Source organism: Frankliniella occidentalis, unplaced genomic scaffold (assembly GCF_000697945.3).
Source record: "Frankliniella occidentalis isolate FOCC.00 unplaced genomic scaffold, Focc_3.1 Scaffold38, whole genome shotgun sequence".
In the NCBI taxonomy this organism is placed as follows: Eukaryota; Metazoa; Arthropoda; class Insecta; order Thysanoptera; family Thripidae; genus Frankliniella; species Frankliniella occidentalis.
Window position 1 is genome coordinate 674,950 of NW_026267168.1, and position 25,223 is coordinate 700,172.

A 25,223-nucleotide genomic window follows, 5' to 3' on the forward strand; every position below is an offset into this window, starting at 1 on the left:
AAAATGGGCTCATCAATTTTGAGTTTAGTCAGTTAATTCTAGCTCTCACCTTAACATACATATAACAAAAGTACCTACACAAGATATTCTTGGTGACATCTTTATTGAGTTAATTTTTTTTTTTTATAGGCCTGGAAAGTTATGAAAAAGTGCTGGAAACACTGAAGACTAGTAAAAGAGATCTTGGTGAAATTCTGTCTTCTTGTGAGATGATGGATCGTGAATCTTTGCAGGCTGTTGAGGATAATTTAAAGCTTCGTGTTCCTATCAAGGACTGTCCATTTTACTTACTCATTGAAACATCTGGCAGCAACAGTACACATGATGAGGAAAAATTGGCTCAGTTTCTTGAGCATGCATTAGATAAAAATATGATTATTGATGGAACACAGGCGAGTGAACCATCTCGTATCAAGGTAACACATGCTCCTGCAATTTTTGTTTAACATTTCTTATTATATATTCGCCAATAAACAAAACCTGTGAGACTACCCCACATGAAAATTACAGAAAACGCTTTAAATGTGTGGTAGTCTCACATTTTATTTGAGTGTTATGGGTCACCTTTAATCCCCTTTCAACTAACAGAAAAATCCCATAATTTCAGCAAATTTTTGAGCTACGTGAAAGGCTAGGTGAGGGGCTCCTTAGAGATGGGTTCTTGAACACATATGACTTATCTCTAGGCGTTAAAGACTTCTATTCAATTGTACCAGACTTGAGGGACCATTTGAAGAACTTTTCAAATGTCGTTCGAGTTAGTGGTTTTGGACATCTTGGTATGAACTTATTTATTTCAGTGTTTCAAACTCAATGTCTTCATTATGTGTGAAATTTTGGATTGGGTATGCTTTATCAATGGGCTTTTGTGAAAATTGCTTTTTACAGTGTTAATTTGTGTAATAATAACACATTGAGTGCGGCTGGCATGACCACTTAGTCATGCTCCCATGTTAAATCATCTGCACAAAAAATAGCCCACATTCAATGTGTTAGTGAGAAAGATTTGGATTCTTTATAGAATCCGGCTAGTTGTTGAATAGAGGGTTTGGCAATATGCGCTGCTTATCATTCCAATACTACCTTCTTTTGTAGAATTTATGGGAGTTACGTGAGAACATTACCTCAGGGTTGGCAAAAGATGGCTACTGTTACAAATATGATATTTCACTACCGCATGAGGACTTTTATTCTTGTGTAGAAGTACTCCGCCATCATCTGGGTCACTTGCCAGTTTTGCGTGTCTGTGGTTATGGGCATATTGGTATGTAATTTGGTGCTTTTGTAAATTTCAGTTCTTTTGACATTCATGTTCCGTACTTTTGTTCCTTGTGTATGCTTCACAGTTTTAAGTTATCTGTGTGTCACATCTATCCTAACATCCATATTTGCACTTGTGACAGGTGATGGTAATATTCATCTCAATGTGACCTCTAAGGCATACAGTAAAGAAATACTCCAAAGCATTGAACCTTTCATTTATGAATGGACTGCTAAAGTTGGTGGAAGTGTCAGTGCTGAGCATGGAATTGGATTTAAGAAGAGAGATGCAGTTCATTTCTCCAAATCCACCCGAGCAATTGAATTGATGCACCAAATGAAGAAAGTGATGGATCCTAATGGTATTCTCAACCCTTACAAAGTTCTGCCTGAATTGCCAATTACTAATTGACAGTTCCGAAGATTGCTATTATTATGTTGGATGTAAATCATTCCAGTCTTAAGAATCTTTTAATATTTGTGTAAAATTATTTTAATAAAAATTTAATAAAGCTCAGTGAAGCATATTTTACTACTTTTATTTAAACTTGAAGATCTTTAAAAAAAACAACAAGGGCTTAATATAATTAATGCACAATCGCAATGTACTGAAAAGTAAGAAAATAGACAGGAATAAACACCACACACACACATCACAGCCAACTGTAAAAAATCAAGATGAATATATGATTTGTATTGTTTTGGTTACCTACCATCTAGTATTATTAAATGGCTGTTAAACACTTGACTTAATATATATAGATAGATATGGGAAAACATTCCACAGACTCAAAACAAAAAGCTAATGTAGAAGTTGAATCACTTAATAAACCTTTGTTTTTCTGATAATCTAATTAACTACACAACAGGGTAGAAGGAAGTAACGTATGTGCTTAATAATCAATAGCAGACAGAGTGGTTTCACACATTACAAAAAGTTTCAGATTTTGCAATTATTTTTTTTTAATCATCTATCTTTGCTTTTTGCCTCGTCTTGAAGACTTTGATGTGGAAGTCTGAGGACCTTCACCAATAGTCACTCGCCCACCGGCTATTTCATCACGATCTGCACTTTCTGAAATTTGTTTCTGAGCCTCTAAGAAAAACATCACATCCCGGAGTTGTTCCTTTAATTCACTTATTTCCTGCAAAAAGCATACAAGAAGAATACTGGTTAGAGATGGAATAAACATGTTATGTGAGCTAGGTGATTCTGTAATTATAGGTATAACCAATTTTGCTTGGGCTTGACTCCCAAAATGGGCTCATCAATTTTGAGTTTAGTCAGTTAATTCTAGCTCTCACCTTAACATACATATAACAAAAGTACCTACACAAGATATTCTTGGTGACATCCTTACCTTATCTTTTTCAGTTTGATATTGATGGAACTGACTTTCTAAGGCTGTGAATTTCTTTTGCCATCCTCCTTGATTTTGAGTTAATGCGCCACTTAGTTGTTTTTCTTCCTGCAACTCTTTTTGGGTGGAACCTAATCGTTCCGAAAATTGCTGCAACTGATAATTGCATTGAGGTTACAACTTTCAGTTTTACAGAAATTTAAGGTAATGAAAAAGAGTAAATAATATAAATAATAATAAAATTACCTTTTTCTCAACCATTTGCTTTTCTTTAGTGAGTGATGACACTTTGCTTTGCAACACCTTATTTTCTTCTCTGAGCTGTTGAACTTCTTCCTTAAGTTCAGTGCGCTACAATCATAAAGGCCAGGATGCATGAACATATTGATTGATCAGAGATACAAAAATATTGATATTCGGAGAAGAAGTAGAGTAGACCCACCTCAGCTGAAGTTTGCTGATCTAGGCGAACAAGTTGTTCTTCAAAATACATGCGTTGGGAATCTAACTGAGATGTCAGCATGTATGTGAATTCTAACTGAACTGAATCTAGTTTCTCATCAGAAACCTGCAATAATAGATAATTAAAGAATTGAAAAATATTTTAACAAAACTTGTAATTAGTAAATTACAATACTTACATCTTGTTTCCCAGGAGCACTTCCTTCCACAAGCTTTCCATCACCTTTATTTTGCAGTAGGCGATGAACAAAATTGTCCCCAACATAATCCCAAACTCGATTACTTCCAAGTTGCATTGAATAGCAATGCTTAGTTTCATCATAGTGACTGAAAAAAATATCTTCACTTAAAACAGAATTTTCCAAAAAATTGATGCATTGCATTGAGAAAAATGAAACAGTAACTTACTCATAAGCATGGCCCTTCACATAACGCCCACATCCCACATGACCACAAATAAGACATATCCATAGCTGTTCGGCAGAATGGCATTCCAAACACCTATTGTCAGCTACTAGTTCAGGAGTCTGAACATATCGACAGACTGGGCAGCTGAAACAAAAAGAAAGAAGAACAGAATTAATTCATATTCAAAAAGTTCCAAAACAATTGCACATTTTAAAAAATATTTAGCATATACAAAATCTTGTTGCCTCACCTAGTGTCACCCCACTTAGCCAGGCAGCTTGTGTGGAAAGCATGATTACAAAGGATTGTGAGAATTCCATCCACAGACTCATCCATCCGTTCTAAGCACACTGGGCATGTGGGAAGTTCAGTATGGTGGGGTGGTGGAACATCTTCCCTAACTAACTCAACTTTTGATACAAATACCAGATGGCAGCAAACATCTGGCTCAAGGGTGTTGTATGGAACACCATTGTATGACTTGTAAAATTCTGCTGCAGCTTGCTGTCAATGTAGTGACCATGACCATAGTGATAAGTGACAATAATTTTTCTTTAACACCCACTCATATTATAGAGGAATAATTACCTGGGTACGAAAGGTGATAAGAACCATGTACTGATTAGGTGTACCATCTCTTAAAACACGAACATGCTGTATGCCTGCATGGCATGCAGCAGTAAATGTTAGCAGATCGTGACATGTCATTGTAGCTGGTACTGCCAGAAGACAGACAGTTTGGCTCAATTGTGAAGCACTTTCCATGTCTGTTAAAGAGCTGAAACCAACCACCATTAATTTCTTGTGTAAGCCATTTATTTTTACCATAATTCACTAAAATTGTAAACCTACTCTTCTTTGTATAAATGAAGGATGCCTTTGGTGACCTCAACAAAGGGGTTCCCTGACACAAAATTTATAAGTGACGGGTCTCTTTCTCTGTCACGTTCACCTCGCAGCATGGGATCAGCTTCGTCTAAATCCACAGATCGCCTTGAAGGTGGAATATCATCTGTAACAGCCAAAATCTTTTTTTTCAACCAACTTTCATAAAATTATTTTAACTGTATAAGACGTCAATTAACAATATAATTACCCTCCGATACTGAGGATTGACTAGCAAGTGATTGTTTACCAATTGAGTCATTGGGTTTGGCAAGCGGAAAACTGGGTGTATCATCATTAGCTGGAGCCGATGGGAAGAGAGTTATAGCCGTCTGTCCAGTTTCCCAAGCAGATGATTTGGGAAGAACTGGTGTAGGCTTTACTCCAGTACGAGAATAAGTCTCAACTGTGATGTCACGCATTTCTCGTCGACCGCGACGAGCATTAAGTTCAATGTTTTTGGCGGCCATGGCGCCAAGAGCACCTACACAAAGAAAATTTGAGAACAACATTGCACAATATTATCGAAACAACTCAAAAAAATCGTTCCAAAGAGGATGTGAGTAAAAAAATATCTGTCTACGAAATAGGGGCATAAAATTAACTGTAACGTGAACTTCAACAAGTAGTGAGACTTAGGCATTAGGCTGCTGCCAAAATACATACCCAAAACAAAACATAACCCACAATCTCAGAAGACGTACCTTTAGTTGACAAATTTGTCTCGTCACCCAATTCGATATGGATAACACACAATGACACAGCTATAGACATCACCAGATACAATTGAAATAATTAATTAGGATGATGCTAAAGTTAAATAACTCCCGCATAACTACTGTTTGACATTTGATTCGACGACTAGGCGCAGCTGTCTGTCATGAAATAGCAGACATGTTTGCTTGCCGTGATCCAGTTGAGACACCAAAAAATGTCAAGCATTTATTTTTCAGCGTATTGTACTTTATTTCTTAAATAATTAAAATATTGCAAATAAAAATTTTCTTTTCTAATGTAACAAGGAGTCATAACATAGAACATGATTTGATGACAATTAAATTCATTGACCAGCGTCGTACAGTTGTTGTGTACATGCATGTCGAAATAATTTTTAGGTTATAAACGTTTTTCAGGATGTTTCAAGCTACTCTGGGGCGTAATTCCCCTTACCGTATTTACAATGCCATTGAAAAGGCACGTCCTGTTCTTCTTTGTAATGTTATTCGAACGTACATTTCAGTCGCCGAACGAATGAACGATGCATACACGAAGGCTCACAAAACTTTGCTGGGTATGTTACCTACTGATTGAAGGGGTTTCCCTAAAGGTCAAATAATTGACAAAATATAAATGATTTTTATCATAATATATAATTTTGTTTTCGATTGTTCTCTCATGCTACTTGTTTGTGACTGTCAATTCTTGTAACCAATATTTTCCCCATTTATACTGTACTGTGTGCCAACAAGATTTGCAAAAACTGATCTATTGTATTCTTTGTGCAATTTTGAAAATAATTCCTGTTTCTTTTTAGGAAAGAAGCTGCCTCATGATGTTAACATTAAAGGTGTATTTGCGTGCAATGAATTAGACCTAAGAGAGGTGCGCGTCTATGGCTTTGACTATGACTACACGTTGGCTTGCTACAAACCAAGTATGGACTTCCTCCTCTACAATTTGGGCCGTGATCGTCTTGTGGACAAACTCAAAGTGAGTGTAAAATGTTATTGGCACTCATTGCTTAGTTCCTTCATATTTTTATCAACTGGTTATTTCACCTACAGTATCCTGAGGGGATTAGAGAGCTCGAATACCAGCCTGGATTTGCTGTCCGGGGATTACATTATGATGTCAGCAAAGGATTGCTCCTTAAGCTTGACTCATTTCTTCAAATTCAATTGGGTTCAGTCTATAGAGGTCTGACAGCTCTTTCTGATGAGGACGTCATGAAGTTGTACAAAAGCAGGACAATACCATTGGCGTATGTTGAAAGCGCTCGAGGTGGAGTGGTAAGTTCCTTCATTTCCATTTCCTAATTCTCTCTGATCAAACTCTTGAAGCAAAATTTTGGCTCAGAAAAATCACTTGAAGTTACTGACACCTCGGTACAGTAAAGCCCAAGAGCCTACATGAATGAAGTATTGCAAAGTAATTTAATTGTCTACTTTATTATTTTCCATAAGATACAAACTAATATATATATGTTAAGGCGAATGTCCGGTGGCCGGTGAATGTCGGACATTCGCCGGTAAAAGTCCAAATCGTCGGAGGTCACCGGGGAATGTCCGAATATAATTTTTTGATTTATACTTTCTCTTAACTCTCTCGTAACTTTTTTTTTAAAAACATAATGCTACCTGTTAAAGTCTGTTGGTGGATTCTGTATTTGGTCCTGATGATAGATTCCCAGATTTTGTCCCAAATTTCTCACTTCCAACCTGCGAACTTAATCGAAACCTTGTGAACAGGTTGTTTTGATTTATTATCAAAGCTCAACAGTGTAAAGAATGGCATGTGTCACCTTTCAATTTTTTGGAAAGAAATTTGAATCTGAAATTACCCCTGCTAGTCGGTGGTCTTATTTGTAATTTTGTATTTCTCTCTTTCCCTCTCTTTACCCCTTCAAACTCATACAGAATAAGAAAGTAAGTCGTACTGGAGTGCATGCTCTTGTTTTCTCTTGCATGGCACAAGTGTGCGCGGCATGGAAAGCCTATGTCATGTCATGTTGCACTAAAATAATTTATTAATGGTGTGTAGTTAATGTGTGGAAAACGACCTCAGTAGTTTAAAACTTTTCATTTGCTGATTATTTTTTTCATGTGATTGAATAGGTGCTGTAATAATTATGAATTTAATTTTATTTGCTTTTCTAAGATCAGATTTCAATGTAAATAAAATGGACATCTGTCATCTGAACAGTTTCGATGTATGGTTGCCAAATCTGGATAAGTCAAATTTCCAGCTTATGTGTATCCTTAAAGCTTTCTTTCAAGTGATATAATATTTAAACTAAATGTTCATGACACTTGTTGAAATTTTAATTTGTCATTTGCATTTCCCTACTGCTTCAACATGTATAACTTGCTACTCTCCCTTGCAAATGGGCCCTAAAAAATAGAAAGTCAGTGCTTTGTTTTATTTTTTTTTAATTGATATCTGAACTAATTTTTCCCTTGGAAAGTACAAATTGCGTGTAGAAATAGGAAAGTAGGGGGTGACGTGAGCTGCCCCTTTTATACCACATTTTCATAAACATCCTGCCTCTTTGTTTATTTCAGGATGCAAGCAGCAAGATGGTCCAATTAGCTGATCTCTTCTCAGTACCTGAAATGAGTTTACTTTGTAATGTGTTAGATTACTTTCAAAGGCATCAAATAGATTTTCATCCTGAAATATTGTTCTCAGATGTTAAGGTAAGATGTGTTGTATCAATGTAGTTCTCTTTGAATTAATTTTCAAAATATGAAGAAAACATGAGTGATCTTATATTTTCTTTTCTAAACTTATCTTTACAGACCTCTGTTCAAAATTGTCATCCAATAATGCATAGATTGGTGCAGGCCAATGTATCAGAGTATTTAGAACTGAATCCAGACATCCGTAAACTGTTTGAACAGCTGAAAAACAATGGAAAGAAACTATTTCTTATTACTAATAGTCCTTACAACTTTGTGTGGGTAACATTTTGAAGACCAGGTTGGTTTGGTTACAAAAAGTACTTTGTGCTGATTTTTTATTTTATTGTTTGGTGTTACTAGAAATGCAGGGATGACGCTTTTGGTTGGCGATGACTGGATTGATCATTTTGAAGTTGTCATTGTACAAGCTCGCAAACCCCGCTTTTTTACTGATGAATCCAGACCAATTCGAATGTTTGACACAGAAACTGGTGTTCATTTGTGGGACCGTGTCACAAAATTGGAAAGAGGAAAAATCTATTGTGAGGTAAATGCGGAATTGTTTTCATTTTGATTTTGGGAGATGTGCATGCATTAACCAATGTCTAGTTTCTCTAAATTTCTTGTTTTCTTCTGCATAATACTTCTTTATATTTCTTTTTTAGGGTACACTAAAGCAATTAGAAGCTATTACAGGTTGGCAAGGAAAGCAAGTGCTTTACTTTGGGGACCATCCGTACACTGACCTTGCTGATGTCACTTTAGAACATGGTTGGCGAACAGGTGCAATTGTTCATGAGCTCTCTGTATGTATGACTCTTTCAGAGATGTGCTTAGCCATTTTTTGTACTAAAAATAATTTAAACTGTGCGCCCAATTTCTTTTTTAGCATGAGATACAAACATTAAATAATGATGAGTTTAAGCTAAACTGCAATTGGCTTCAAATGTTAACAATGCTGATTGAAGATCACCAAGAAATTGAAGACAATCCTATGGCTAAAAATGTTTTAGATAAGTGGATTGAGGAGAGGGATCGGCTCAGGTAAGAGTCTGTTGCATGAACTGCACACCTGAATTGATGTTTAAGTTGCATAGGAACTAAACAAAAACTACCTCTTCACAAATATGGCATCGGTTTGTTTTTCTTTGTGTCAAATTGTTGTGATCTTCTGTGTGGTGGTTCATATGCATGGTGATGGAGGGATTTTGCATGGGTGTTGCAAGATGTGTTTTCTAAGCCAGAATGTAGCATTTGGGAATCATTGTGGGGTTTCCTCTGACAAGAAACCATTCTAAACCACGCACTACCATTTCATTCTCTTGAAACTGAATCATGGAATTCAATCTAACCTGGGCCCTCAGGAGCTCTTCATTTGAATATCTTTGCAGTTTTGTAACCTATACTAAGGCTTAAAAAAAAGAGGAATTATTTAAAAACACAAAAATTTCAACTGCACAAAACCTATTTCCAGGCAACAAACGAAGGAGGTCTTCAATCCTCAGTTCGGATCCGTATTTCGAACATACAACAATCCTTCATATTTTTCACGGCGCCTTTTCCGATTTGCGGACATCTATACGGCTCACGTGACAAACCTACTGCACTATTCATCAGAGCACACCTTTTTTCCTCGGCGCGGTGTAATGCCTCATGAGTACTGGTCATACTTCATGTAGGAGGTATGCTCTTCTGAACAGTACTTTTAAAACCTAAGAATTTATCCACTTCTTTCTTTTTACTGAAACACTTAATATTGTAAAGGCTTTTGCTCTTTGTATTGTTCGGGAAGTGTGCATGATATGTTTTTGACTTGAGGGTCGTTTCTTCTCTTTGGATTAGAGTAGATTTTCTTGTTGCACCCTGGTGCGAATAGTCACTTTCTTTCTGGTGAGCCGAGACTGTTGCTACGTAAGGGTCTTTTTTCTTAATCCTGTAGTTTTGCTTGTCTAGAGTTCTAGAAATTGTAATTTTGTCTAATATATTTAACATTTAATAATTGAACTGTTTATACTTTCTAGGTTGGAAATCAAGAAAGTGTTCAATCCACAATTTGGTTCAGTTTTCCGGACCTTCAACAATCCGACCTATTTCTCCCGACGACTCTTTCGCTTTGCGGATATATACACTGCCAAAATAACTAATCTACTACAGTACTCGACTGATCATACCTTCTATCCGAGACGTGGTGTGATGCCGCATGAATATGCATCATACTTTGTGTAGTTGTAGTGTTATTGAATTTGATGAGAGAATGTTAGTTAGGCTGAAAAGATAAAGATAGACTATAACTATTTTTCCTTGTAAATTTTGATTCCTATGTAGAAAAATAATTGGCTATGTTGTGGTGAAGTATTATCAAGTGAGGTACCATTTTATCAGTGTATGTCTCTTCTTGTTGTTAGTATATCATGAGAGAAGTATGTATACTCTGATGTATCACAAATGAGAGCCTGATTAGAATATGAATCAGTATTACATGCTCAACCTGATGTGTTCCTTTCAGTAGTTAACAATTTTATTTAGAGAAAGGGATTTGTAGTGGGTTCCTGAAAAGTGTGAGGCTATTGAAATAAATGGAATATTATGCTATGTTGTGTTGGACCTTGAAAGAGCAGGTAAATTCATATGACTAGTTCTGTTAAGGTTAAGCATCTTAGGATCTGATGTTTTCACAAGTAGTGAGTAAACTATGATCAAATTTACCAAGACTTTTTCTTGTGATTGGATTGATAGTACAATTTTAAGAAGACATGCTTTAAATAAACCTCTCTGTAATTGTTTGCTACTAAGGAAATATTGTGGAATTGTGAACCATCATTTGTGCTGGTGATTAGTTTCCAAAAATCTGTTTCTAGTTTCGTTCTGTTCTTCAAATCTCAAAGAAATAAGTTTGTGGCTATCATGTGTCTTTTGAAATTTAGATAATTGTTTTTTCTTTTAGTTTAAATATTGAAACGGATTTTTGTTGTTGGCAGTGGTCTTCTTTCATGGTATTTCAGAACCGGCTGTGTATTCTGGTCTTATTTATTTATTTATTATTACTGTGCATATTATATTTCAATGTAAGGAATTAAATTTGTGCCATAATTTTAAAGATTTTGAAAGTTTTTATTATATTGAAAGGGCCTGGTTTACTCTGAAGTTCACTTTTTGTCTGTTTTGTCTGTCAATTCCAGTCTTTCTAAGTGTTGTATGTGTGTGTGCTTATGTTGTGTACTTTGCCAGCAGAGCTAATGAAATTTCTGCTTAATTACTTGGAAGCTTTGATAGTGATGAAACATACTATTCTATAACTGTAGTTCGTAAATGCTATTTTGCTTGTCGGTGGTTACACACTTCTGTGATTGAAGACAATATGTTCAGTTCAAGGCTATTTTATGTGTGGGGCAGGAACATTAGCTTAGAATTTAGATCTAGAGCAGCTCAAGCCTCTGAGGATTTTCCCAAACTGTGTGTACATTATAATTTTGTGCTCAACTACAGAATGATTTTCATGCAATGAGTTATTATAATTTTTCTTGGAATCAATTTAGTGGTTCTTTGAAACAGGAGGTGTACTAAAGTGAGAATTTTATTTTTGTACTTTCTGTTCTTTTAGGATGTCTGTGAAGAGGGCATTCAACCACCAATTTGGATCAGTTTTTCGGTCTGGCAACAACTCCTCATATTTTTTTCGAAAACTGCATAGACTTTCTGATATTTATACTGCCGATCTGACAAATTTGTTAAATTATTCTTCTGACCATTTGTTTTATCCCCGTCTGAATGTAATGCCTCACGATTATAATACTGTGTATTGTATGTGAATTTTGTGAATCAACTAGGCAGCATCACACCAATACTGCTGAAACTGTTGAAAATTTATTAAAAAATTGTTAAACTTGTTTTATGGGTAGCCTTTTTTTATTTCTTGCATTCCATTTTCCCAAGCATCTATTAAAATTAAGGTAATTGTAAAGTTCTTTCACTATGATTTTTTTTTTAAACTGAAAGAAATGCCCTTTCAGCAGGAATCACACTTTGGAGATTACAGCTTTCAGTGATTCTCCAAATCCACATTTTTCTCCCACTGTTTACTGCCTTCGCGGTACATTGTTATTGGGTTGTTTTGTTTACATCCTCTCCCTCTCCTCTCCCACCTCTCTTCATCTGGTTCACCTCTCTCCCCTCCCACTTCCTCCTACCCCCACTCTCGCCATCCGGACCAACCGTTGGCCCGAATGTTCTGGCCATGTGACGTCACGTGACGAACTATTTTTTTGTTCGTGTAATCATGCGCCAGGCGCCATGCTATGGCTGTTCCACATTTGGTGTTTACATCATTTATGCGGCAAGATGACGCCCAAAATCGGTTAAATTGTGATTGAATAAATGGATGCCGTGCCAGAACAAGAATGTAAATTTCATTAGGTCCCGGTGATCACGGCTGAGCAGCCGTTTGTTGACATGTACTATTTTCAGTCGCGGCAGCCGTGCGTTGTACAGGGCAGCGGTAGGCAGGGAGCGGAGCGAGCGGAGCGGAGGAAAACAACAACACAGCAGTGCCGTCGGTCCATTCATTATAGAGCGAGTAACTGGCGAGAGCTGACCTCTTTTTCACCGCAAATTTTTCGCTCAAGTCTTATTTCTCTGTTTGCAATTGAAACCTGCTCGAGAAGTATTCTATCAAGCGTCGCCGAAGTGGAAACGAGTAGCAACGCGATGCCTAGCATCGAGGAGACCTGCGTGCTTTCGGCAGCCTCGCCCACAACGGCCACCACGGGCACCTTGGCTCGGGCTTCGGCCACTGCCCAGCCGGACTTCTTCGCCCGCGACATGGAGGAGCTCGTGTCCGAGATAAAGGAGAACCTGAGGCTCTCCTCGGGAGGGCTCAAGTCGCGGCCCGCCTTCTCCGTGCTGCACAAGTCGTCTCGGCCATCGCCCTACCGGATTCCGAGCAGAAGCCGGAGTTGGGGCGACCCCAACTGTGACGCCTGCTCCAAGGCCGGCACCTTGTGTTGTGGACATTCTTGCAAGAAATCATCAAAGGTGTCCGCCGAGGCGGACGATCCCTATGGAATGTTGCAAGAGCTCCTGAGGGACGGTGGACTTATAAAGGAGGCCGTACGGCGACTTAGTATGGGCCTTTCGCCCAAGCAAAGATATTTTTACGACTCCGATGAGGACACTAGGAGTCCGATTCGAATGTGCCATGTCGAGCTGTGAGTTCAGTGTATTTAGGCTCGTAGCGTGAAGGTTGAGTTCCTTACAAGTCTTGTGATGACCGACGACTCCTTGTGCCGTGCTTGGTGATGTGTCGAGTGAGTGCTACATGCAGTGCTGTCCAGTGCTATCCAGTGCTTCGCTACGCCGGGCTGATTGGATTATTTGATTATTGGATTACTCAAGAGCCACTCCTCTGCGTTCTGACGCGGCCCAACACAACTATTATTTTTTCTTGTGTTGTTTAGGATATTAATTACGTAAACAAATTGACACCTGTGAATGTGGGGCTCGGCTGGGCTCTGCCACCATGGATTGTCTTCAGTTTAATTTATTGTCAAGTCATAGTCAAGATGTAAATTATTTCACTAGTGAAAGATCATCTTTGAACTGGGTTGGAAATATAAACCAATCTGAGAACTGTTTGATCCTAATAGGCAGTATTATAACTGCTAATGCCAATCACTGCAGCAAATTTTTTTTCTCATGCAGATGATGGCATTTAGTGAAGTATGTTTTGTTTTTATGTTACTTTTGATACATACTTTGGCCTTGATAATGGAGCAATATGTGTATGCCTGCCCTTTTTAATGTGAGCCTCTACGGCAGATGCAGGTGTAGTTGATCTTGTATATCTAGCCTTTGCCATTTCTATTTGGCTAGGTCACCTTTCCTGTTTAAGGTGAATCATACACCTTGCATTTCTCGCATTCTGATCTGCTTTGTATTTACTTATGATTCAAGTAAAGTTTACATGACGAGATGCTCTGAAAGGCATGCATTCCTTCCCAAAGAGTTGCTCTAGTGATATGGGATTTAGGAAAAAAATTAAACTTGGTATTGAACAGTAGAAGTGGTGAAACTGTAGTATGTAACAGTGATATTGATCTCATTTGCAACATAATTTTATGTACAAAAAAAAATCATTTTACATATCTACCAAAACTACTTATGCCCTGCTTTAAAATGGTTCACTCACAAACTGTATTGAACATTTCACTCTTGGTAGTGCAATTGTGATTGATGAATATTTAATTTTACGTAATGCATGAGTTTTTATGTACATAGGCTGGTGATAAAATTAATAAAGGAAAAACTAGTTAGAAAAAATTTGATTGTTTCCAATTGTACAGGGCAGTACCTTTTAATAATAATTGGTGGGTTAGGGGATTGGAGTCAAACTGAAATCAAATGTTGAACAAGAATGGTCGAGCATTCAAACTGGCCATATGTTGTTGCTTAGTGTTAATAACTGACCGTCCAATTCATGCTGGTGCTAGCAAGACAGCTAACTTGATATTCTAATTTCAGAATTTGATTTCAGTGTGATAGTTGACAAAAAATCTTGAAGGAATCGGCTCAAAAGATGTGGATGTTAGGCTTTTTTTCCCCCCCGTTTCCTTATTTGCATTTCCTTGATGTACCTTAAATTAATGAGTTAACTGTTATCTTAATCTTTGAAATTTCAAACTGCTATCTGTCTGAAGACTCAGCTTGTTTTATTCTTTAGTTATGCCAATTTCTTTGAATTGTTTCTAGCCAGAATAAATTGTAATTACGCTTAATTTCTGTTAATAGAACTGAATGAAATATGAATTTTCCTTAATTTTCATGAACATAATCTGTTGTTCATATTGTCATGTATCATGATTATGTAGATGATTTGATTTAATGTTGATTTTTTTTTTTTTATTGCTACTAGATACCATACCAAATTTGTTTATTTTTCATTTTTTAATATCTGTAATTCTTCTGCAAAACATGTTTCAACTCATGTGTGGTGTTCTGTTGTCTTTGTCTTTTTTTTCTCTATAGTTTGATTTTTTGAAGTATTGTCTTCTAATTGAATAATATTCTTTGACATGCATGTTTTAGTGCATGATGTGTCTTTGAGCACAGTACCAGTACCTAAAGAAAAAAAATAAATGTGATAAAGATCTAACACATGAGGTATTTATCATTCTCCTTACATCCCTGCACCTTAACAAGATTGGAAGCAATTTGTCAATTTGATGGAAAAGTTTCCCATATTAGAAACTAAGAAGTACTATGTGGTCCACGTGAAGGTGCACCTGCCATAGGTCCGACACCAGAAGACAAAACTGACCTGGTCAAGGAAAACTTGAAAGAGGTGGTTAAAACAAACTGGGTTTAATTCCACCTAATCGACCGACTGACACTTGCACTTGCATCTGCTTGCATCATTAGCTAGGTGATGAAAAGTAGCTGTTGCTAGCTGAGATAAAAGGATAAAAGTCTGTTGAGGAAGAAAGAGAGGAAAACACTGATTGCATGGGTAGTGTCAGCCTGCCCCTGGCTTTTCATTATCTCTGAGGCACCGTGGGAAGGAAGGGCTGTCCACCGAAACGATAGTAGAGTGTGACAGTTCAGTGAGTAACCAAGGCTTTCCGCCTCAGTTCGTTATCGGCGCTCAGTACTGGAACGGAAAATTACTCTCCCGACGGAAAATTTTACCATTTAGACGAGAGCCGAACCAAAATCGCCCAATTACTCTTTCTCCCTCGGCTTTGAAAAAGGCGCGCGGTGGCTCAGAAGCAGCCAGTAGCCAACCCCCAGTCGCGGAGATCAGCTGACCGCACCGACAACAACACGGCACTGTCACATACTCCCCGCCGTTGTACATTTTCTTCTCTTTTAAGTTCGTCCACGTTAAGAATGTCTACAAATGGAGCACAGTAAGTAATTTCATGCTATATTCATTGTAAAAAATTGTCAAACTTCTTTTATCTGTCTTCGATTGTACATATTTTTTCGGAAACTATGAGCGACATAACCTCTCTTTTGTTTTCTTCAACTGAATGCCTCCACTTTTTTTACGTCCATATTCGTTGAATAATCACCACTTGTACAAATGCCAGTTCTATCACTTGATTGCAGTCGTAAAGCCAATTTTCAGCTTTACCTTTGTACTACAAAGTTGCAAACGTACCTTTTGTTTTATGGTTGTAAATCACAGAAAGACGTTTCCTTTATTTGTTGCCATAGTGTAATCAGTCAAAAAGCTAATTAATGTAAGTCAGATTTTTATTCAATTCCATTTTCTTTTTTTGGCGTGTGCAATCACTGACTTAATTTCCCCCATCACAGTCGTTCCTTTTCTGTTTTGTATTCGTCTTGTCATGTTATAGCTGAATTGAACCTGAAAACGTCAGTATTGTCAGTACTTCTAGGTAAATTTGCACGTTGTTCAAACATTCTATCCGAACAGTTATGAGAAGTTAGTAATACTGTGGCATGACAGTGTTACATTTAGAATTGAACAAGGTTGACAACAAATTATTATAAATAAAACATGCTTTATGGAACGTTTTAGAATATTTAACATTTTTATCAAAATCTGTGATGAAATCCATCCTTGTCTATCCGCACTTCACTCTGTACTAGGCAAAAAAAATTAGACATGATAGTGAAAATCTACCAAAAAAAGGGCAGTTAAAAATAACTGTCCTGTTGCAAAAAGTAAAAATAAAATAAAAACAGTAGCTACACATAAACAATTTTAAAAATTAACATCAGTGCTAGTTTCTTTTTTTTATTTTTTTTGCATGTATTCTACTCAAAGTCCAACCTATTTACCCCAGCTTCAGTGGTGGTGGTGGAGATGGCTGGGAGGGGAGGGGGGGGGGTGAAAGGGGCTCCAGGTCTACTTCGGGGCCTGGCCGGCTGGCCGGGCCATGCCTGCCCTTTGGGGATGTTCCACCCAAATTTTTCCGTGAACGATCGCCGCGCACCATCACTCTGAGCCGCTTTGGAACGGCGGCGCGGAGAGTGGTGGTGGGGGCAAGAAAACGCGTTCGGCGCTTTGGTAGAGCAGGCGTAAGCAGACCCGTGGGCCGTGGGCCGCGCTAACTGCGACTCCGCTGGAGTGGAAGAGGTTCAACAACCGCACCCCGCACCCCGCCCCGCCCCGCCCCGCTGCTCCTTTTGCACAGGTCGGCGCCGGTACGCCCCGCCACGCCCTGCCACGCCCCGCCACGCCCCGCCACACCCCGCCACGCCCCGGCCCCGGCCCGCGCCCATTGCTAGCTCATCAGACCGCGGCGGCGCGGTCCCCTATCACATAACGCCGCTCGGCCAGACCTGGGTCCTGGGTGGGCCGCCTGCAGGTAGGCACGCCCGCAGCACTCGTCTGCGCTGCAGACCGCCCGCTGCCTACCCCCCTGGGGCTCGGGCCGGCCGAAGGGGCCGATGCTTGGCCGAACCTGGCGGCCGCCCGGGCGGCTTGTGCGGGTCCGCCTGGAGGTAGGCACGCCCGCAACACACGTCTGCGTTGCAGACCAACCGTTGCCTACCCTCCAGGGGCTCTGTGTGGCCGGCAGACATGAGGACCAGCAGCGACTAGGGCGCCGCGTCGCCTGTTTAGTGTTTGTTTGTGGCCCTGCGTTGGAACGCGCCGAGGTATGGGCCGTCTGCTCCGTGTCGCACCGAGCAGTACCCTCCCCTCTCCTCGCGGGCCGTGGCGGCGACGGCGCTATGGCAACACCGCGGGGAGGGGCGGGACCAGGCCGTGTGCAGACACCGTGTTGACTTCCAGGCGGAGGGGGTGCGGCGGGGGACGGTAAAGGGGTTGTTAAAATGGGACCGATCGACGGGAATACTCGTCGGGGAGAGCGTCTTTGGGGTGCGGCTGAGATCAGCCCCGGGTGTGCCGCATGGCTCGACACCCTCTAGACGTGTGGCGGGTGGCCCACGGGACGTCGGTCCCCCGGCCGCGGGTGCCCCGCACCCCCGTGACGCAGTGGCGGCCTCGGGTAGCCGGTCCGTCAGCCCGGCCCCCCGAGGCCCATAGCGGCTCGTGCCGGCCGGGCCGGACGGTGAAGGGGACTTGCGGACCGCGGCATCTAGGACGATCACGCCGGAGAAAGCGCGCACCGCACAGCGGCGGGCCGGGCCCGCTCGCCAACGGGGCTGATGCACAGCTGGCGAGCAACACTCGAGGGGAAAACGAGATCTCGTGTACAGTACGACGGATAATTGCCCTGGGTTACTCGCATTGCCCCTAGATTACCCCCGAACAACAGGCGGATTACCCCTGGATTTACCCCCGGATTACCCGGGATCCGCACGGGCCTGTGTCTTGCAGCGGATTGATTACCGAAAGTGGCACAGGCGCTGCCCAAACGGAACGGGCCAGAACGTCGATGCACGCACACACTCTCTGTCAAAAGTTGACAGGAACCCCGTGCGGATGATTTGCACTCGAAATCTCTCGAAGTCAAGTCATATAGTGCTGTCTGTGCAGTGTACTCTAGGAGCGTACCCTCGGCAGAGCAGACGCCGCCACCGAGGCTGCGGCTGAGACGCTTGGCGCTCGCGCTGTTTGGCGGCGTGGCCCGGCGCGGCGCCCGCCGCCGGTTACCTCCGGCCGTAGACCTTCGCGGTGCTATGCGACGTCGAGTGGGGCCGGCGTTGGGGGCGCGCCGCTGAGCTGCGGGCCGGACTAGCGCGCGGATGGACGCGTGGTCCTGCCGCAGCTGCCCACGGGACCGCCCCTAATGATGTGTTGGGCCGGGGACTTCCACCGCCCAGATCGCTGTAATACGGACCTCCGGGTTACGTGGACGCCACGCGGCAGCTGCCATACACGCCACGCCACGCCGCCGTTGCGCCGCCGTAGGCGAGCGATTCTCCATGACCCATTTATTGAGCAGTCGCGTTTCCGTGCGGTGGCATGGCAATATGAATTCAGACCGGCGGCGGCGGCGCTCTATACGCCGGGCGGCACGCACAACAACATGCCCGCTCACGCGCGACTGTACTGCTGCAAACGTGCGGAAACACTATCCCACGTCCGTCTGTCTGTCTGTCTACTTGTAACACAAGTCTGTTTGTCTGTCTGTCTTTATGTCTGTTGTATGTGTGTGTGTGCGTGTGTTCGACAGGCGCGCACTGCTCATGGGAGTTCGGCGCACATTTGGACGGTCGTGGGTGCGCGGAGTGCGCAGTGGCGGCGGCGGGACAGGGCCGGGGGCGGCGCGTCCGGGGGCGGCGGTGGCGGGAGCGGCCGTGCTGCTGACCGGGCTAGGACCGCCGCCGCGGGGGCCGCTGTGCACCTCACCCCCGCCCGTGTGGGGCCTCCGGCGACATAGGTAACGGAGGGTTGTCTCTAACGTGTGAGCCACTACTTGTACTACTAACCAACCCCCGTTCATCCCGCCTGCAAAACAAAACAAAACAAACGCACGAAATCAAATGCAACGCACTTGAGGCTCACATCGCTACGTGTGGTATACTGTACGACGGGCCTTGTTTAACAGCCGCAGCCTTTAGATTGTCGGCCCTAATTTGTCGCCCCCGGCCGGCTCGACGATGGTAATCAGGTTATCAAGCACAGGAGCGCGTGATGGCGCGGGGCTCCCATCTCCCGGCGCCTCGCTATGCCACGCCACGCCACGCTACGCCATGCCACGCCACGCCACGCTACGCCATGCGACGCCACGTTTCTAGCCACAGCCACATTTTCACGTGTACAGTCTTCTCTTTCCAATTTGCACAACCAGGCGGGCCGTGGGGTATTAGGGGCCTGCCAATTCGTTGCATACACCTCACCACCTTTGTGTGATTGTCGCAAACAAATGAGGTGCAAAAAAGTAAAACGAGCCGCTTGTTATTTGTTTTGTTTGGTGCTGTACACTGATCGCCGCTTTTGTGTTTTTTTGCCCCGCAGGTCCTCGCCCGGGTACTCTATGGGCCCGCACACGCTGCGCGTGCCCATGGAGCTGTTCGCGCTGAACCGGCGCCGCTTGTGCGAGGCGCTGCGGCCGCGCGTCCCGGACGGCGCCGTGGTGCTGCTGCAGGGCGGCGACGAGGTGCCGCTCTACTGCACGGACGTCAGCTACAACGAGTTCAAGCAGGTGAGCAATGCGCGCTGCTGCGCGGCGGGTGCAACGCCCGGGCGGTACAGTACGTTCGCACACACCCAGTTCTCCGCGCCCACAACCGGCGTCCTCCTCATCGGCGAAGTTGCCGCGCCGCGCGGCCATCCGGCCGGCGTTGCCCCACCCGGGAGGAGAGAGGAGGCGGGCGAGGAGAAGGAGTAAGCAGAGGAGGAGAAATCGTGACTCAGCCGGTGGGCAATGCGCAGCTGTCGCCCTGCATGGCCTGGGCCCCTGGCCTGGGCCGCCATGGGCGCCGCGACGGCAGCGAGGCCTTTCTCCCTATAAGGCCGCCGCGGCGCTCGCGCGGGAGAGCGCCGGCTAACTGTGTGTGTGGTGAGGGAGAGGTCGGGGGTGGGGGAGGGGGCTCTCCCTGGCGAGCTTTCGGCGACGACCAGCTCCAGCAGGACACGTGTGCGATCACGAAGTGGGGCTGGCTCTCTCTGGTGAGCTTTCGGCGACGACCAGCTCCAGCAGGACACGTGTGCAATCGTGAGGTGGGGGCGGGGCTCTCCCTATGGCGTGCTTTCGGCGACGACCAGCTCCAGCAGGACACGTGTGCGATCACCGGCGATCACAAAGTGGGGCGGGCTCTCCCTGGCGAGCTTTCGGCGACGACCAGCTCCAGGAGGACACGTGTCATCACGAGTATAGAGGGTGGTGTTCTCCCCCTCCTATTTTTGGCGACGACCGCAGCTCCAGCACGCGTGTGATCACGAGTTGAGGGGCGGGCGGTCCACGTGCTCACGTGACTGGAGCTCACGAGGCGGCCGCGGGGAGTGGCGGCGAGCCGCTGCGCCGTGGAAGCTCCCCGTCGTCGGCCACCGCAACCCCTGGGGCCACACCAACACCGCACTCTAGTGGGATGGGCTTGTGGCTTTGTTGTGTTTGTTTGTTATGTTTGGTGTTCGCCGGTGGAAAGTTCCCTCCTTCTCCTCCTCCTCCTCGTCGTCGTCGTGTAGGAGCAGCAGCATTCATCGTCGCTATCAGTTTGCGTGGGTTAGAGTGGGGGGGGGGTCACCCCCACGGCCCGCCACGCCCCACTTGTGCGACCGCGCGGCTGCCATCAGGTGACTCAGTCACAGTCAACAGTTCCGTTGTTTGCGTCGATTCATTCCAGAGCTCAACTGAGGCGTGGCGGGTTAGGTTTTTGGGGGCGCGGCGCGCGCTGCGCGTGTGTGTGTGTGTGTGTGTTGTGTGGGTTGGCGACTGATAGATCCTACCGGGAGGCTCCCTGGAGCGGGTAGTTTTCCAAGCCATGACCGCGCGATCGTGTTCTCCTGGAAGGACCTGTGGTGGATGCCAGAGGCCGGCGACGGCGCGGCGGCGTGCGGTGGGTTTCTGCCGGTCACTTTTGCGCCGTTGTCCAGGCAGGAGCAGCACGTGGCTGTCCGTCCGCGTGAAAGCGATATGTATTCCTGTCCGGGTCTGGCCCGGGCCGCGCCGAGCCGCGCCCGACGGCGGCCGCGTGGCGGCGATGGCGAGACGTGGCGCGGGCTCGCCTGACGTGGCGCGGGCGCGGCGCGGGGCGGCGTGGGGCTGCGGCGTTGCGTGGCGGCGTCGGCGGTGTTGGTAAACACGCGCGGCGAGGCGCGCCGCCGGGGTGCCCGCTCGTGACCCCACCCCCCTCCATATCTGTCCGCGTGTCGCAAAAAAAGGATTTCGTCAGAATTGAAACACAACGAACGTTATATGGGTAGGTATTGGTGATGCCAGGGCCGCGGGGTTCCCCGCCCCAGCAGGAGCCCCCCAGCAGGTGCCCCCGTCGCGGGCCCCTTATTTTCGGAGCAATGCCCTCGCTGTTTTCATTTGGCGCTCGTGTGTAGTATAAGGTTCGGGCGCGTTGCGTTACGAGGCGACTGCTGCACCCGTACTCCTGGGACACGCGGCCGCGGCGCCGCGCCCTTGGAGTCACCTCTAACGGGACGCGGCCGCCGCCGCCGCCGCCGCCGCCGCCGCACGGGGTGGGATGTCGGAACCACCCCCACGGAGGCCCGCCGCCGCCGCCGCGAAGCCCGGAGACAGGGATGCGAGACGGGCAGCTCTCCTCTCCTCTCTCCCCTCCTCCGCCGCCCCGTCAGCCCCCCTCCTCTCTCCGCCACCCTCGACGAGCCTCTATCCTCCAGCTCGCCGCCGACTCAAGGCCACGCGCGGTACCCACACCACCACCACCCCGTCCCGTCGTCGAGCCGCCGCCGCGGGGTGCGTGGGGCCCTCCGTGGGGGCCGCCAGCCTGCTGGGCAGGTGCGCGGTGCTCAGCAGGTGTCGCGGCAGGATCCCGCGGCCCTTAAACACCTTTGCCGAACAACTTGCACCATCGACCGGCGCACGCAGTCCCGTCGTGTGTTTCCCCTCAAGTGGCGTACTATAGCCGCGCCGCGCGTCGTGACACAGCAATGTTCCAAAGTGTCTGTGACGCTGTTCGGGGGAAATCTGCCGTGGGATGAGGAGAGGCCGGCCGGTCTTGGTCGGGCATGACATAGCTTTAGTCTGGCACGTATGTACCGGGCCTGACGGTACACGTCGGGCTTATTGCATTGGAGGAGGAGGGGGGGGGGGGGCAAGCCCGCATACGTCGACTTCTTTTCCTTGGCACCCCGCGCTAGGCACATGGCGGGTGCGCGAGTCTCCTAGAGCACTCTAGGCTCCGCCACCCCTGCGTCGTCGGCGTGCTGCCGGTGCTGTCCACACCCCCCCTGCCGAGGTGATGGTGTGGTGGTGTTTGGGGGGCGGAAGAGGCGGGGGCAGTCGGCATAGCGCGTCAGCCACTGACCTTCCCCCTCGCGCCCCCGCCCCCGTCCCCGGCGCTGCCGCACGCTGTACAACGGGGACAAAGCTCGTTCCTAATATACTCCTTTATCGGGGCACGTCGTGCTCGGCGGCGGGGCGTGGCGGCGGCGTCCCCCTTCCCCCTTTCCTTCCGCCGTTGCTCCACGCCGTCGACGCCCTCCTCGGCGGGGAACAAGACCGCAGGACCGCAGCGGTGACACTATCGATACGGGAAATGAATCGACCCTTTCTGCTCGATACTGCGGCTCGCCCGCCCTGCGCCCGGGTGGGGCCGAGGGGGGACTCCTTGACCCGGCCTGCCTGCAGCAGCGGCAGCAGCAGCGGGTCCCGGGGTCCCCGCCCGCACACACCTCTGCCTATGAATAGACGCGCTGGGCCGCGCCGACACGCCGCGGAGCCCCACAAGACGGTTGTCACCGAGCCCCCCGTTGTTGGTGCTGCAGCGGCGCGCCGGTGTGCTGCTCCCCGCCCCGCCCATCCCGGCCTTGCTCGCGCCCTCCTGCCTCTGCCGTGGAGCGCCAGTTGGCAGTCCTCACACACCGTCGCGATGCCGAGGCTGTCGCGAGAGAGAGAGACAGAGACAGAGAGAGAGAGAGAGAGAGAGAGAGAGAGAGAGAGAGAGAGAGAGAGAGTGTCGAGACATTCTTTCTCATCCACACTTAATTAAGCTCCGTTCTCTCGTCTCTCGCTGCGGGCTCATGACTACTACACCAGCCTGCCGCCGCAGATTGTCCCCGGCCATTGCGGCCGGTCGGTCCGGGGGGGTTCTGCCCCCCCCCCTTCCCGGGGACAGAACAGCTGCACTATCCGTCTCTTCTAATGACGGGGAAGAGGAGAGCTTATTTTAAAGTGCTCTAATTCCCCGTGTAAACAGTAGAGCAAGCTTCCTATTCCCACAGTGGGGCCGGGCGAGCGGGAGCGGGAGCCTGGGTGGGTCGCCCCCCCCCCTCCCACTTTGCCCTGGCCGCTGTGCGCGTTCGTTCAGCGCGGTCGAACGGTCGAACCCGTTCCTTAAACCAACTAACGAGGAGACCGGACGTCTGTCGCCTCCCTGCTGCTTCTGTCTCTCTTATTCTCTTTGTGTGCGCTATTCGTTTCGGTCCCCCTCTCGCTAGAGCTCTCCTCAACGCCCTCTCTCTCTCTCTCTCTCCCTCGCTCTCCTTCTCTTGGAATCCGACGACGCTGTCCCCGACACGGTACGCCCGCACTCTCTCGCCCGGGCTGCCCCCGCCCGGGTCCCCGCCCGCTCACCCACCACCCTCTCGCGGTGCAGTGCCCTCGACGGCTCCACCTCCGCCTGCGCGCCCGCCCCCGCCCCCAAGTTGTCCACCTCCCCCCGCGGTCATCTCGACGGGAAAGTGAAGAACTGTCCGAGTCACGAAGAGCCCAAATGTCTCGGTAAAGCCAGACGTACACATACACACATGAAAGCGTGAATTTGCCTTTATTAGAAGTACATATGATGAAATGGCAGTTTTCAATGGGCCGGCTTTTATATTTTTACGTCTGCTGGTTCCGGTAATACCGAGGGTTGACCGTGGGTCGTGGGTAGTACGGAACCGAAAGAATATTTCTATAACCTTGTGACCGACGCTTTTGGCGGGCGCCGGGCAGGCCGCTGGCGGGTCGGTTGAGTTGTTATTTCACTCCTGTTATGTCTCACGGTGTCCCCTGTTCGCCTCGCGGTTTCTCTCCGCGGGCCTAAGTGCAGCGAGCGAGCGGCGGCTCCTTGCCGGCGTGCGAGTGAGCGGTGCAATTGCACCGCGAGAAAGTATGGCGGGTAATTTGAAAAGCTCTCGCCTTGTGTCATATCCCACCACCACTACCACCACCACGGCCTCGTCGCGGCAGTGCGGGCGGCGGGCGCCGTCGTGGTAGTACACCATGCACTTCGCGAGAGGAAAGCGCTGCGGCGGGAGGAGGGGGCAGTATTGCAGCGGCGCAGCTGCACCTTGTGCTGCGACCCGAGCCGAGCCCGGGCCAGCGCGGCTCTGGCGACGCAGAGCAGAGAGACGCTTTGCTTTTCTCTGCTGCTGCTGCGTTGGCGTTACGGCGGGGCGCTCTGCCGTCTAAGCGGAAAAGGTGGGCACGCCGAGCCAGGCCACCGCCTCACTCCGGGCGGCGGGGCGCCCACGCAGGCCACGGCGGCCACGGCGGCGGTGCTCCGCTATACTCTTGGCCTGTCAAGTACTCTGCTGTCTGTGAGGGACACTGTGTGTGTGCGTGTGTGTTCCATATATCCTCTCGATAGTTAGTAGCGGGTTTCGACCTCGGTTGCGACTGGCAATTTTTAGACAGTCCCTTGTGGCTGTCTCTACCCGAAGGTAAAAGTTTCCAGTTTTCATAAAGATGGCCGACTAACCTGATTAACGTTCCAGTTATGATAAGCCGATTGACGTTGATCAAGTTCTAGTTCCCCGTTAGCCAGCTCAGCTCCAGCCCAGCGAAGCCCAGTCTGCCTATAGTATATATTCTGTGGGGAGGGCTGTGGCGCTGTGCGCTGTCCGCAACAAAGTGATGCCGCTATCTTAACAAACATGACAGGTTCAGTCGTC

At 46.7% G+C, this 25,223-nt stretch overlaps 5 protein-coding genes across 13 annotated transcripts in view; 4 read left to right on the top strand and 1 right to left on the bottom strand.

The window, feature by feature from the left end:
- The window catches only part of LOC113212955 (D-2-hydroxyglutarate dehydrogenase, mitochondrial), a 27,880-nt gene extending 26,093 nt beyond the window's left edge, over positions 1 to 1,787 (top strand). For 2 of the 4 annotated variants that reach the window (XM_026431838.2, XM_026431846.2), the window contains 3 exons: positions 130 to 416; positions 608 to 779; positions 1,404 to 1,787. In XM_026431838.2, the coding sequence (XP_026287623.1) occupies positions 130 to 416; positions 608 to 779; positions 1,404 to 1,672 (728 nt within the window). In that variant the 3' untranslated portion in view covers positions 1,673 to 1,787. Of the gene's footprint in view, positions 1 to 129; positions 417 to 607; positions 780 to 1,095; positions 1,265 to 1,403 lie in introns of those variants that run through there. The other 2 variants (XM_026431861.2, XM_026431854.2) reach the window with 2 other exon arrangements.
- Positions 1,784 to 5,293, bottom strand: LOC113212923 (BRCA1-associated protein). The gene is made up of 11 exons (XM_026431803.2): positions 5,081 to 5,293; positions 4,588 to 4,860; positions 4,344 to 4,503; positions 4,080 to 4,269; positions 3,742 to 3,995; positions 3,492 to 3,635; positions 3,263 to 3,410; positions 3,064 to 3,189; positions 2,868 to 2,972; positions 2,622 to 2,777; positions 1,784 to 2,405 (listed from the first exon to the last, which is right to left on the bottom strand). Exons 1-11 carry the CDS (start codon positions 5,148 to 5,150, stop codon positions 2,232 to 2,234), a joined length of 1,800 nt encoding a protein of 599 aa, XP_026287588.1. The 5' UTR covers positions 5,151 to 5,293; the 3' UTR covers positions 1,784 to 2,231.
- Positions 5,294 to 5,431: 138 nt separating this feature from the next.
- On the top strand, positions 5,432 to 11,669 carry LOC113212932 (5'-nucleotidase domain-containing protein 3). Of its 5 annotated transcripts, none has more exons than XM_052266359.1 (11): positions 5,432 to 5,667; positions 5,911 to 6,086; positions 6,161 to 6,385; positions 7,013 to 7,021; positions 7,658 to 7,792; positions 7,895 to 8,052; positions 8,138 to 8,324; positions 8,443 to 8,583; positions 8,667 to 8,821; positions 9,252 to 9,459; positions 11,379 to 11,501. In XM_052266359.1, exons 1-10 carry the CDS (start codon positions 5,511 to 5,513, stop codon positions 9,454 to 9,456), a joined length of 1,548 nt encoding a protein of 515 aa, XP_052122319.1. In that variant the 5' UTR covers positions 5,432 to 5,510; the 3' UTR covers positions 9,457 to 9,459; positions 11,379 to 11,501. The 5 variants fall into 5 exon arrangements, with proteins under 5 accessions (XP_052122319.1, XP_026287597.1, XP_052122318.1 ...); XM_026431812.2 differs by lacking the exon at positions 11,379 to 11,501 and adding an exon at positions 9,799 to 9,948 and having other exon boundaries at positions 5,433 to 5,667; XM_052266358.1 differs by lacking the exon at positions 9,252 to 9,459 and having other exon boundaries at positions 5,433 to 5,667; positions 11,379 to 11,669.
- Positions 11,670 to 12,481: 812 nt separating this feature from the next.
- On the top strand, positions 12,482 to 12,985 carry LOC127749191 (GSK-3-binding protein-like). The gene has a single exon (XM_052266367.1). It carries the CDS (start codon positions 12,482 to 12,484, stop codon positions 12,983 to 12,985), a length of 504 nt encoding a protein of 167 aa, XP_052122327.1.
- A 2,326-nt stretch (positions 12,986 to 15,311) lies between these two features.
- Positions 15,312 to 25,223, top strand: part of LOC113213003 (xaa-Pro dipeptidase) — a 75,330-nt gene continuing 65,418 nt past the window's right edge. The window contains exons 1-3 of one of the 2 annotated variants that reach the window (XM_052266357.1): positions 15,312 to 15,678; positions 18,886 to 19,092; positions 19,671 to 19,857. In XM_052266357.1, the coding sequence (XP_052122317.1) occupies positions 15,659 to 15,678; positions 18,886 to 19,092; positions 19,671 to 19,857 (414 nt within the window). In that variant the 5' untranslated portion in view covers positions 15,312 to 15,658. The remainder of the gene's footprint in view (positions 15,679 to 18,885; positions 19,093 to 19,670; positions 19,858 to 25,223) is intronic. The other variant, XM_026431910.2, reaches the window with a different exon arrangement.